General features: G+C 38.5%; 1 protein-coding gene across 1 annotated transcript; it reads right to left on the reverse strand.

Moving 5' to 3' along the window:
• Positions 1–841: 841 nt before the first annotated feature.
• On the reverse strand, positions 842–13,846 carry GPRC6A (G protein-coupled receptor class C group 6 member A; the record flags this gene model as incomplete). Its single annotated transcript, XM_079939609.1, is given in 9 exon segments — positions 842–1,078; positions 7,717–7,839; positions 7,843–7,968; positions 7,971–8,248; positions 8,251–8,467; positions 8,471–8,554; positions 10,938–11,083; positions 11,086–11,237; positions 13,653–13,846. Coding segments are annotated over 9 exon segments (1,557 nt in total).
• Between the last annotated feature and the right edge of the window lie 735 nt (positions 13,847–14,581).

Consider the following 14,581-nt stretch of genomic DNA (forward strand, 5'->3'; position numbering starts at 1 on the left):
CAAGGAGTTTTGCAGTAAAGAGAAATAGAGGAATGGGTAGTATATGGAGGGGAAAGTGGGGGGGTCAATGGAGTTCTTCGGTTTTTTTCTTAAGACGGGAGGAAAAACAGCATGTTTGTATCACTGTTTAAATAACACAGAAAATACTTGAGGGTGCAGAAGAGAGTGGAGAATTGCCAGAGCAATGTCCTTAAGTAAGTAAAAGGGGTTGGGATTCAGAGGTCAACTGGAGGAGCTGACCTTGGCTAGGGGCATAGACAGTCCATCCACAGTGCCAGATGGAAAGCAGGGATACAGGCACAGATGTGGTGGCAGCAGAACACTGGAGTTCTCTTTTGATTGTCTCAGTTTTGTTAGTCAAATAGGAAGCAGGGTCCACTGAAAGTGAAGATGGGGAAGATGTATTGGAGTCAAAGGAGAGAAAAGAAAGCATAAAAAGCCATCTAAGAAGGTGGACAGATTATGGGCTAGGGTAATAGTCTGATTGCCCAATAGCATTTAGGACCCACTGGAGGTTAGAGATCATGAATTTTAAATGAGAACAGTCAGCAAGGTAGGTGGGGTTTTTTTCTTTTTCTTTTTTGCTTGTTTGTTTTTGCCAAGTTCAGCTACATGGGGGCTATACTGATTAGTTTAATATAACCAGGATTATACTTCGGTCCAATGAATAAGATGAAGAGAGAGATGGGCAAGGAAATTGAGTGGTGTGTACAAGGGAGTGATATACAAGTTGACTGGAATTTAAGGAGGGAAGTTGGGGACAGAGAACAGGCAGTAGGACCACTGGAGGTCCTGGCGGGGTCAAGGACTTTCGCAGTTGAAGTACCAATTGATTTGAATGCTACAAAGCAGCCAACAGCAAAATTACCTTAAGATTCCTGAACTCATTTTTTGTTTCTTGGTCTGTGACAATGAAGACATCATTCTTCAGGTCGTATTGTGCCATCCTGGCAATAGTCATGTGGCTGTTGATCTTCCAGAGCACAACATCATATCCAGTATTCATATCTCCATGGGCATCAAAATGAAATGAACTCCCTCCATCTGTGAACATCACATTTTTCAGTACATCAAGTAACTATGAACAATAAAAACAGAAGCAAAGACTGATATAAATATTGTAAGTGTATCCATTATCCCAACTGTAACACTGCCTTACAGGAGTATCACTTAAAAATTAGAAAAAGGACATTCTGGATCAGTGAGTGTGGTAATTAGTTGAGAAGGTGCTTAACTACTAGGCCACAATTTGAGAAATGGTGAGAATTTCTGCCAAAGGCTTGCTCTGTGAATTTGAGAAAGCAAGTTAATGTTTATGGAGGTAGCTTCTCTAGCCTACAAAATTGAAATCTGACCATCTTTACTTTCTCCACGTTGCAGAATTAATGGGTCCTCTGGGGCAGATGCCTGGGCTCTAATTCTGGTTCCATATTTCATTAGTGGTGTGATCTTGGCAGTTACAATTTCTTTCTAGGCCACAGTTGAGGTAAATGAAACCTACTTAATATGATTATTATAAGAATTAAATGTAATTATGGATGTAAGCACTTTAGCCCAGTATATGGCACAGATTAAGGGTTAATAGAGATTAGCTTAATACCGTTAAGTACCTGTTATTGGCTAATAGGGATGTTCTGCAAATAAATAAAAATACTTTGCATCTACCAACTAATAAAGTCACCTGACATTCATACATTACATGCTAATACTCAAATCTGTGATGCCCTTTTACTCCATAACAACTCAGCAAAGCAAGCTGAGCAGGGATCGTCTTCCTCTTTTCTCAGAGGAGGGCCCCAGCCAAGGAGTGAAGGACCTTATCTGAGGATACACATCTTGACTTTCATTATGAAGTCTTGCCATTGCACCTAACAATATATTCATTTAAATTCTCCTCATTGTTTTTTTCCTTCTGACTCAAAGCAATCACCCCTGTGCCATTTGGAGTTATGGAAGGCAGGAAATTCGTCCTTTCCTTCTAGAGTCACAATCAGCCTGGGCCTTTGGCCAAGTCTGAGTAGGTAATCCAAGCCAGTAGCTGTCATGCTCACCAGCCCCAAAATGAAGGCTGAGGGGACAGAGCTACAGACCTGGGCAACAGTCCGGTAACAACAGCACCCTGCTCTTGGGGTTTGTACTGAGGGGCGTCCCTACCTGAGAAGTTTAATTGGTGAGCCCAAGGTAACTGCTAGTGTCTGCCTTCTAAGTCCATACTCGTTTGGTGGGATGTGTAGATCTTCTCATCTCCAATGGTTTTCAAGTCTGTTTCAGTAATGGAAAGTATAGTAAAGTGATCTCTAAATTCTATTTCCAATTTAGTTCAGAAAATGATTTTTTTTAACTTGAGAAGAAATATAATGAAAAAGTACTTTTCTTGTTACCCAGTTTGTTCAGTGAGAACTTGTATGCAATATAGCTAGAACAGAAAATGTTTTACTGACAAATGAGGCAGCCGTATTGAGCTTGTGCTGCAGGAGAAGAATACTGGACTGGGAGGGAGGAAAACATTTGAGTTCTGGCTCCACGGCCCCGTGCATCTATATCTGTGATGTTTATGTGGCTTTTGTTGGGTGCAAAATCTATGGAACAAGGCTGAAATTATTCTATTTGAATAGAGTTATTCTTATTCTATTTCTTCCTAGTTAATCTTTTTTTAAAAAATATTTATTTATTTGTTTGTCTGGCTGTGCCGGGTCTTAGTTGTGGCATGTGGGATCTTTGGTGCCTCGTGCAGGATCTTCATTGCGGCATGTGGACTCTTAGTTGCGGTGTGTGGGATCTAGTTCCCTGGCCAGGTATCGAACCCGGGCCCCCTGCATTGGGAGCGTGGAGTCTTAACTACTGGACCACCAGGGAAGTCCCTTAGTTAACCTTTTATGAATGTTTCTTTCCTTCAGTTTTTTTCCCCTTTGGCAAATAGAATATAAGAAAATCAAATTGTATTTTAAGTAAATATATTAGCTACAGTAGTCATGTCAATAACCAAATATCACTTTAGCAAAATCTCTAAGCATGTATATTGATTTTATTATATGTCCTCACAGGTTTCTTAGTTCTTTTAATCAATTCAAATTAATTAGTATTGCTTTAAAGAAGCAGGATGTCAGATCTAAGGTGGTAGAATTAACTGACAAAATCTTATTCCAGCAATTTCCTGGAACAAAAAATATGGAGGGAACAAAAATAGAACAAGTAAAGCCCTACCTTCAATGTTCCCATCTCTACCTGTGTATTGATTTTTCTTCTGTTCCTTCCTTAAGCAATATACACACATAAGCCCCAGGAACTTAGTTGTTTAGAGAGCATATCCTCTTCCATTCTTTTGTTTGAACTATAATTTCTACCAGTTTTTTCCTCCATTTAATCAGGTTTTACAGGGTAAATTTCTGACACATATACGTTCTGTAAATAATGATAACATTGTATGATGTAAATAAACTAGCACAATTCCATGTTTGTTCTTACAGGAAAGAGGGTGGAGGCAAACAAAACAGTACATTCATCACTTGTTAAATATTCTATCGAACATTTGCTCTGGATTAAGGTAATTTTGAACATTAATGCTTACAGTTATTAAGCTATTTAAGGCCTTTTCCATCCATTGTTTGTTTATTTTTCATCAAGACTCTGAAACTCATGATAACTTGACTCTAAAATATTTAGAGAGTAGGATTTGCATCTCCATGATTATATAATTCACCTCTGTATGGTAATGACCTGTTTCTGAGAACACGAGGTCAGGAGACCACTCCAATTAAGCTGCTGTGGTTGATGCTGTTTTCCATGTCCCCAGCCTCTCTGCTGTCCACTACATCTCCGTAAGTGAGCTGTGCTTGTGAAAAGAGGTATCTATGTGAGCGAATTAGAGACTAGCAAGGAAGCAGCCTTGCATCTCTGTCTGGTACCCAACCTATGTCTTTTTCTTTTGTAAACTTTTCCATGGTGTAGCAAAAACGCACATGACTAAGGCTGGGACAGTTTCACTGCTAACTCTATGAGTGCCCACGGGCCAGACCCTTATGGCTGAGGTCCCCTCCATCTCTAAACTGCTGCAATTCTCAGTCACCAGTAACACTTCTTCTTGCCAGTTCTTTAGGACGAAGTGCAATGAACAAGAATCGGTGGCACTACCATAATATTTAAAGATTAGAGATGATGTGTGTCAATGCTTAGTATAGTAGGCCTTAAAAATTATTAGTTATTATTTTCCTCATTGCTCTACAATCGTTCCCTTTTTGTCCTCATGTCTCTTCTGACTTTTGGACCACTACACTTGAATGCCTCATAAGTTCTTCACATTCAACATGTCCAAAATGGAATGCTTAATACTTCTTCTCGCTTCCGGACCTTCACTTTTCTCTGTGTTTCCATCTCAATAAATGGCACCAGTTGCCCCAATTTAGAATCATTTGCGACATCTTTGCTTTTCTCTGTCATTCTTTACATCCAATCTATCTCCAAATACTCTTCGTCTTTCCTCTTAAGTATATGCCTCTCCATCCTCATTGTCACACCCTTAGTACCTGTAGCACTTATACCTGAAGTATAAGGCACCCTTATTGTATGCCTGGATTACCAAACTGGTCTTTCTCTGTCTAGTCTTGTGTTCCTCTAGTCAATGTACATTGCAGTAGGAATACTATTTCTACAATGGAAAGCAGGTCACATCACTCTTCTGTCTAAAACTAGCTTTAATTGGCTCCCCTTTGCTCTCTCAAGTCCAAACCTTTAAAACATAGCTTGCAGACTTTCTATTGAAAGGATGGTCTTTGTACCAGCAATATCAGCATCACCTGAGAGATTGTTAGAAGTGCAGACTTTCAGGTTCCCCACACTGGAACTACTGAATTAGCATCAGCATGATAATCATATTACCAGGTAATCAAGTTTGAGACGCTCTGATTGATAAGGCCCTGATGATGGATGCTTCACTAGCCCTCCACTCTCATTTGCCTGTAATTTCCACAAAAGACTCCAGTTCTATGGCACTACTTTCTGATCCCTGAAGATGCCATGCTTTCTCTCTCTGTGACTTTGCTGGGGAATTTCTGTCCTGCTTAACTCCTACCCATCTATCATATTCACCAGAGATGTCATGATCTTTGGAGAATGTTCTCTGAATTGCTAATGCTGGATTAGTTTCCTCAATTATATGCTTCTCTACCATCTTGTATTTATATGAAACATCGTAATGCATTATTCTGCACTGTGATCAGCTCCTTAATTGTTTGATTGTTTACTCCTCTAGACACATGACTCCTTTAGGGAGAGAATTGTCTTGTTCTCCATAATATTTTCAGCACTCAACACAATGGCTGGAACATTGAGACACCCAACAAATATTTGCCAAATAATTGTGTAAAGAGTAGTTTGACTATTATACATTCTCTCATCCCACATACATCACTCACTACCTTGTATATCATCCACAGTAGAGGAAAACAAAAAAGAAAACCAAAATCACTATTCGCAACAAGGAGGTGGTATTCTCATACACATCTGAGGAACATAAAAAAAATCTGTTGAGATAAAACAAGTATGACTGTGCTATCCCTGAATACTGCTCACAGACATCACCAAATGTGGAGCCAAGGTAAGGATTATCCTCAAATATTGGAAAAAACTAACTCCTGTAAAGTTATTTGAACCTAAAATCATTCAGAAAGTATTATTTAAATATTAGTGAATTTTGCCAGGGGACAAAATAATTTTTAGGAATATACCTTTGATTAGTGACCCTAAATGTTGCTGATCTTTTAAATTTAATGTCTATGGAGATTTCTTCCTAAAAAGACAATTGTTTGCATTATTTGTCCAATTAATTCTGGCATAGACATGGCTCACTTGTGATCAAAGGAGTAAGGCACTCCCCTATTCTTCCTTTCCAGTCTGTTTCTGTTTGTTCTGGATTACTATGCTCCCGGGGTGGGGGGCAATAAACAATGACCCCAGGTTCCTAGTGTTTAAATAAAACATTTTAGAAGATCTGCTTCAATTATACTTTCTCGAGATTTTTCCTCAGAATGTTTGAGACTTACTCCTGACTTAAAATACTTTCCCAGAGGATAAATAGCTATTGCTATTTGTACTTCTCTTCTCTTATGAGTCTTTTTATAGCTCCTCCCCTTTATCCCATCTGTCTCTGATTGTCTATTTTCTCTCCATTACTCTTTCTCAACCTCTCATTCTTAAAATTCCATGTAGTGGTTTCATTATGTTGGTCCACTTAACTTAGAGTTTTTTTTTTTTTTTTTAAACCAATCCCTCATTAAAGTTTTACATTACAAAGAGTATGCTTTCAAACTGTTATCTTAAAATCACTAGACAGGGCTTCCCTGGTGGCGCAGTGGTTGAGAGTCCGCCTGCCGATGTAGGGGATGCGGGTTCGTGCCCCGGTCTGGGAAGATCCCACATGCCGCGGAGCGGCTGGGCCCGTGAGCCATGGCCACTGAGCCTGTGCGTCCAGAGCCTGTGCTCCGCAATGGGAGAGGCCACAACAGTAAAAATCACTAGACATATAAATGTGTGTGTGTGTGTGTGTATACACACATATTTTAAAGAGAGTTTTAATTAAAAGTAAAAATTCTAATCTCTAGTCTTACCTCTTCATTAGGTTTTTCTTGCCTTGCATTTACAAGGTGAAAACTTGTTTTAAAATGAGCAACTTAAAACACCCTATGACCATCACATGATTCACCCAGATGTAAGCTGATCACTTGGAGCTTGTGTTTGTGGGTGTTTAAAGTAAGAATGACAAAAGTAGAAACAGCTTGCCATGGACATTCACTTATGTGATCAGAAGAATTGGATCTTATTCCCTTTTACCTTTTTTCCCTAACAAATGTAAAATAAATATCTTTTTTGGAACATGATTCTGCCTTAAGACAGACAGGTTTGGCTTTGAATACACATTAGTGAGAAATTTGTTTCTAATGAGTAAAATTTATCATATAAAGCAGCAGTTTGCTTTTAAATGCCTTGTTTATGAACATTTTAAAAACACAATGGAAAAATTTCACTAAATAGGGCCATATTATGCTTTAATTAGAGTTTCTACAAACTAATCAAAGAGAAGAAAGGGAAAGACTTCTTTTACACAATTAGTGGTTCATTTAAACCTGAGATATCATAGGACTAGTTACGACTGACCTAACAACATTCATTTGAAGAAGACTGGAGTCCTAGGGAGACTGCCCTAAGTAAGAGTCATAACTGGAGGCATTAGGACTATAACCACCAGAGATACCATGAAAACCAGAGGGTATGGAGTCAGAAGACCCAGACGAGAGTCATATTTCTGGTACTTTCAGCTTTAGTTTCTTTATGCATAATATTTAGCAATAATAAAAGGGATCATTAAACATGCCTGGTCTTGTGTTTGTTAAGAGCATCAAAAGAGATAATCATTTGAAGCTTTGAAAAACTGCAAGATCAGATACAAATACATAAACCAAAGGAAAAGAGCACTATCAACAGAGTCTTCTTGGAAATTAAAAGAACACGACTTTGGTGGGTCAGAGTAGGAGGTGAAGGTAAAATAAAAACTCTATTATTCTTAAGAACAAAGAACTAGTGATAGAAATTCAGGTTATTCAAACACTGCAAGTATCTACTTATAAAAGGAATACAGTTAAGAGCAGTTTATATAAATATTGCAGATTAAAGAAAGGAGAGAAATGATGGTAGGGGAATTTTCTCAGATATGTGAGTTGGTACCTCCCATGGTTGGAAGGCATTGGGGTTCTGACTGTCTCGAGCTTGGCACAGATCCCAAATGGCATAATCAAGGGCAAACACTGCTAGCTGAATACTGTGAATAAGTCCCGGCTCAGTGTAATCTCACAGGAAGTCATTTCTCAGCGAGAAGTTCCTTTCTATATCCTCGTTAGCCTTGTAGGACAAAGTCCCCTGAGAATAGTTGGAAATGCATTGACTCAGATCACTGTCCTTAGCATATGCACAGGCAGAGCCTTGAGCGTGGCATATTCATTTAAGGGCTTGTTATTATCACTGGGAAACATATGCAGATTTTGAACAAAGGAATGGAAAGAGGACATATTCCTTCTTCTAAAGGTAAACCCCACAACTTTGCCAATCCTTTTAACCTTAGGAATGGCGGTGATCTTGGTGGCCGTTGACCAGTTATCGCTAGCAATCCAGAACTTATTTATATTCCTTTCAATGGCTTTACAGAAGAGATTGAAAACATGGAGCTGACTCAGAAATACCACAACGACATTAACCTGGCTTCTGCTATGATTCTCTCAAGTGTCTGACTGATCCTGACTTCAATGGTATTATCTGAGAGGAAGGCTGGGAGAACTTCTCTGAAGGCTATGTACACATTATTTGTTGAGGTCTGAATTGCAAAAGTGTTGAAAGCCAGTCGTCCATAGTCATCATCTGTGGTTAGGATGCCAATCCAGTTCCATCCACATTTCTGAATCAGGTGGGCTATTGCTTTAGTCTAGTAGAAGTCACTGGGCACAGTCTGTAAAAATGAAGGAAAGCGAATTTTGTCACTTAGGGTTTCTGCAGTTGATTCATAACTCACCTGGAAATGGACAGAAACTTTTAGTTACGGTGTTGATGAGCTGCAGGTGGCTATTCATAGTAGATATTCTTCTCTTTGATTTCTGTGAGTTTCCATAACATTTTCTAAATTCTTTGATCCTTTCCATCCTTCCCCTTCAATGAACTACTTTATAAATGGCTTAAATCACGATACTTAGTACCTGGTGACTGTTGAGGGTCATTGCTTTTCAATCATTTGGTACTGTGTATAGTATAAGCCCTTCAAGGGTTTAGGCTCTATCTTAAATCTCCATCTACACTCCTATATCCATTTATATCTATCTTATGTCTCAGGCCAGGGCCAATAGTGGATATTTTTTAAATACTTAGAGATAAATATGGGAAAATGCAGCCAGTCAAATAAGCAAAATGAATTTTCAGACACCTAGTTTGTTCAAAATGTGTATAAATGACAACTTTGATGATTTTTATTCTAGGTAAAATAAATCATCCAGACAAATAATCATCTGTCCAGGGGTCAGCAAACTTTCTTCTGTAAAGGACCAGATGTAAAATATTTTAAGCTTTGTTGGTCATGTGTGGTCTCTGTCATATATTATTTTTGTATTTTTTGTTACAACCTTTAAAAAATTTAAAAATCATGCTTAGCTTGACATCTCAAGAGCTTGAGAGCCACATTTGACCCACAGGCTATACATTCAATAGTTTTCGGACTCCTAATCTACTCAAAAGAGCAGCAGCATTTTAGGAGACCTCCCTAATGTGTGCAAAGTTTTGCCTAATTTACAGCTTTGGTGATTTTATTCTAGGGAGGGTTATTACCTTCCACAGCTGCAATTGCACTGTGCCACTTCTTCAGTGATTTTTTTTTTTTTTTACTATTTACAGCAGCTACATGGTATGGGGGAAAGACAATAGGCTTTGGAGTCAAACAAACTGTTAGAATCCTGACTCCAATAAATTTGGCAAAGTTAGTTAACACTTCTTTCCCTGTGAAACAACAGGATTCTTGTGAAGACTGAAGGAGAAGTTTTAAATGGATAGTGGCACACAGTGGACATTCACTAAACCTTAATTCCCTTCCCAGTACCTGACATAACTATGCTCACCTTCACTGTGCCGCCCGGGCTTCTGCAAAATCCGTGTTACCACAGAGAGTCCCCTCTCCTATTGTGTGGTCTATCATGGAAATTACATTTTCACATTAAACAACCATTGTTAAAAATAGTCTACTTTTCTTACTTGTCACTTAACTAACTTTATACGTAGTCTAGAAATTTTGAGCCAAAGCCTTATCTCTGAGATATTTGGGGGAATAGTTCTTTTTGTTTTGTTTTGTTTTGGACTTAAACTTTTCATTATCAACTTCTCTAAGCTATAATATAATGGAACTCTCAGAGTCTTATATGGGTATATGCACTTACTTAGTCTAGCTCCAGAAAGTTATATATTTTGAATTCTTATGTACTTATATTATACATTTATATATTTCTATCTGTTCACTTCTATCAGATGGTGATTTCTTGATAATCTGACTATAAGCCTTTTCTAACATTTTGCTTCTAATCTTCCTTGATCTTAGAAAGTATGACCTAGTGAGTTACAGAGTGATGTGATATGAAGATTAATTCGTTCAAAATCAAAGCCAAGAGAGCTTGCTTGACTCTGAGTAATGTGCAAGGACTTAGTGCAGGGCTGTCTAATACACACTTTGGTCTTTCAGAGACCATTTTGCTTACTTCCTGGTTAATGGTTTGCATTATAGGAAGCTCAGTAGTTCACAGTCTCTGCTCAAAGCCTTTCCATCATACTCAGAACAAAGTGCAAACCATACCACAGCTTACAAGATGCTATATGACCCGGCCCTTACCCCTCTCTACAAATGCATCTCTTACTCTGCTCCTTTCTGCTCAAACTGACCTAACTATACTGACCTTTTGTTATTCTTTGGACATTTCAACTTTGTACTTACTGCTTTCTCAGCCTAGGTACTCTCCTCTTGACTGTCCCTTTTCATTCAAGTTTCAGGCTAAACGTCACCTCCTTGAGAGTCTTCTTTGACTTCCACACCCCTTTACCCCTCACTTCCCCTGCAGTTTTCTTCATGGTACCTGACTGATGTTATTTTAGAAACAAGGCAGTTGAGGTGATCAGAAGTTTCTGTCTTATCCAAATCACACTGAAAACTGTCAGAAACTAGACCTGACAGATTGAGGGATGACTACTCCCTTAGTGCTTTGATCACTATGCTATCCATAATAGGGCACATCCTTTTTTTTTTACTGAAGAGAAAGAAAGGTTAAAGTAAAAGCATCTCCCCCACTCGTTTCCCAGATTACCCTGATCCTTTCATGATAAAGAATATGATCAAACCCAAAGTATGGAGGTAGAACAAAACCCACCTGTGGCATGAGCTGTAAATTCAACATCCGGAAGACAGCCATGGTTATTTCTGTGTAGCCAGCACCTATGACAGCCTTAACCCTTGGCGTGTATCTGGAATAGTCACACTTAAACTCCACGATTTCTCTGGAGCAGTTGAACTTAGAAACCTCAGAGCAGCTGCCATTTCCTCTGTGACATCTATGCAAGTGTCATAGATTTCATACCCTAGTTTGACTCCAGATAATAGTGTTGAATTATTGATCATCTCAATGCTGTATATCATGGCAAGAGTTTGAAGAAAATTTGATATTTCAAAGCTGTTGAGAAACAAGTTTTTTTGAAATTAGAACATAACTCTTCTACAGACATGATGATATCCTATTTTATTCTCATTTCTGCCGTATAATAGACAATTTATGAATTGGTGACACTTACCTCTTGAAGGATCTAAACTTTATTTATTTAAAAATAGTTTTTGATGGAAACCTTTCTCAAGAGTATATAAGGGGACCTCCCTGGCAGTGCAGTGGTTAAGACTCCGTGCTTCCAATACAGGGGGCACGGGTTCGATCCCTGTTTGGGCAACTAAGATCCCACATGCTGCGTGGCCGAAAATAAAAAATAAAAAAAAAAAAGAGTATATAGGAACCCACAGTTTCTCAAATGGAGTCTACAGAACAGGATTTAACCTTTTCGTGGTTAATTTCAGGATCATTTTGAATATTCAGTTTAGTATTCTACAGTATGATGATGTTTTTGTAGTTAGATGTCAGCATTTTATTGCTGTCCAAGAATCTGCTTTTATAGACTCTCCCTTTTTTTTACTTTTGTGATGCTAATCTATTGTGGTTGGAAACCAGACGAATAAGACTCTTAAGAATGACTTATAAAACAGGCTCTGGGTAAACGCACAATAGCTTTCTCCTAGACAACATGCACTATTTCAGTTCCAAGGCATAGATATTTCCCCTTTAGTGGGTTTTTCCAGTTGGTTTCTGGACTTGTGATTATTCCAGAGCATACATCCAGTAACTACTGATTTACTGTTAAGTTTATTTCACCCACCACTCTATACAGAAGGTTACAAACAGTGCCTAATACAGAGTAAGAATTCAATAAATACTTTTTGAATGAATAAAAGGGGATATTGTTGTTCAGGGTTTTGATATTTTCAAGTTTCTTTTAATTCATTTAGTTATGATAAATTAAATAATATTTGGATAATGCTGTTTGTCATTACAGACTATCTAAATGTGAAGTTTGGCAATGAACATTAAATGTTTAATTTAAAGAAAGAAACAAAGAAGAAAGGTTAAAGTAATGAATTGTCTGGCAAATAAAATGTGTAATATTTTCAGAGTCCCCCACATGTTAGCTCCATGAGAGTCTGAACCCCTTTGGTGTTTACCTCAGGATCCCCCCATGCCTAGAATGCGACCTAGGTAATGTAGGCATTTAATAAATAGTTGTTCAATGTTGAATGAATACTGTTTCTCCCAAGGAGTGACAGTAAAGCAAAATGATGTTCAGTGACTTTCTTTTTCCAGAATAAATTTGCTTATTAGACCAAATGATTTTTTTTTTATCATTTTCCATCCTTATTTGTTGGCCTATGATTGTAGGCCTTAAATCTGCAGTGCCTATTTAGTGCTCTGAAAAATCCTCATTAACTATTTCGGGGTGTTCGCTGGTATTCCTGATAATCAATGATTAAGATGACAGTAGCTCAAAATACCCAACTTAATGCCAGGAAGGAATCTTAGAGTGATGTGGGATCACATTTCACCTGAAAGCATTCATAGAGGGCATGCTAAACACTTTGTGATTAAAAAAAGGAGGGGAAAAGAGGAGATTAAATTTATATACAAAAGTATCAAGATAGAAATCAGGATTTGAGAGTTAGAAGGAAGCACTGGGATCACATTGCTATAGCAACAGAAGCTGATGCTGCCTGTCTTTAAAAGTTATCCAGGCCCTTATTTTACAGAAGAGAAAAATCAGAAGCTGAAACTCAGAGAGTTTAAATGATTTGCCTAAATCTACAAAATTACTTTGTCACCAAACTGAAATTAGAATTCAAATAGCCTGTTCTCCTTAAAGAAAACCATCTGTAGTATCCTCCATCCAGCTTTATTTTTCTATAATACTCCGTGACAAATGTCTCTTCTGTAGTCAAGCTTTCACGATATAAAGTGTTCATCAAGGAAGAAGGAACACTCTGAGTTGAAGTAGGGTTCTTAATTCATTATGAAAGAATTAGACGATTTCAAGAATGAAATAAATACAGTGCTGACAAAAATGTTAGTATGGAGAAAAATTTTAAGTGCAGTCTATTTTCAACAAAGAATTAAATAAAGATCCATGTTTGAAACAACCCACATTTGTGGGTGATAGGAATATAATTGTGCTATTTATGCTTGTAGTGGACAGGCTACTGTGTCTTATTGGTTTTCTCCTGTGACTTCAGGGGTTATTCTTTATAGGCAAAATCCAAATAAATATATTAATGGGAAGCATTCATTGCCTCTGTACTTGGAGGTTGATTATACATATAGCGCTAATATATCTTTCTTGTAAGGAAGAATAGCAAGACTTAGCTTTATGCAACTTAAAAATATATGAGTTTAAATTTTGTTAAAATAATTTAGATGTTAACACAAGTAAACATTTACATGCCCTCATCTCACTGCATAATCTTGAAATCTAAATGTGTTCTCTGAAGCTTTACTCACCCAACACACTTCTGGATTTCTGGCCATCTGGGGTAGCCTTCTGAGGACAGCATTTTTTCATGAATGGCAAACAAACCTCCCACCATGATATGCCCTGGAGAAGTGGCAGCCACAAAGTCACCAGGGGTCTGGCAAGGCTGGGAAGTAGCAAAAATAATCACAAAACAGGTAATCAGTACTATCAGTAGTGCCATGTTTCTATCTCATTTGCTCACTTCTTGCGAGTTCTGAGGAATCATTGAGCTCACAGAGTGCCAGCAACATCATTCTTATTTCACCTGTAAACACCATATAACGTATTAGATAGTGTTAAGGGCCAGAAACACTCAGTGTTCACATCCTTGATGACAGTCAAAACAGTTCTTCACCAATAAGAACATAGCAGACTTTCTCACACTTGGTTGTTGATGTGTGATGGCAGTAATGCCAGGTAAAGCTGATAGAATTAGAAACACAGCTCCTCACTGTGAAAGCATCTTTTACTCAACTGACATGTCAAAGGCTTTGAGTCATGCTGGCATTTCTTTTGAAGTAAGATATAGAATCTTCAAGAGGGAGCAGTTTGGGAAAGTTTTCCCTCTTCAGAAATGGACAGTTTGGGGACTTCCCTGGTGGCACAGTGGTTAAGAACCCGCCTGCCAAGGCAGGGGACACAGGTTCGAGCTCTGGTCCGGCAAGTTCCCACATGCCGTGGAGCAACTAAGCCCGTGTGCCACAACTACTGAGCCTGCGCTCTAGAGCCCGCGAGCCACAGCTACTGAGCCCACGTGCCACAGCTGCTGAAGTTTGCGTGCCTAGAGCCCGTGCTCCGCAACAAAAGCCACCACAGTGAGAAGCCCGCGCACCGCAATGAAGAGTAGCCCCTGCTCACTGCACCTAGAGAAAGCCCATGTGCAGCAACGAAGACCCAACGAGCCAAAAAATAAAAA

The sequence above is a fragment of the Stenella coeruleoalba genome (genome assembly GCF_951394435.1).
Source record: "Stenella coeruleoalba genome assembly, chromosome: 12".
NCBI lineage: Eukaryota > Metazoa > Chordata > Mammalia > Artiodactyla > Delphinidae > Stenella > Stenella coeruleoalba.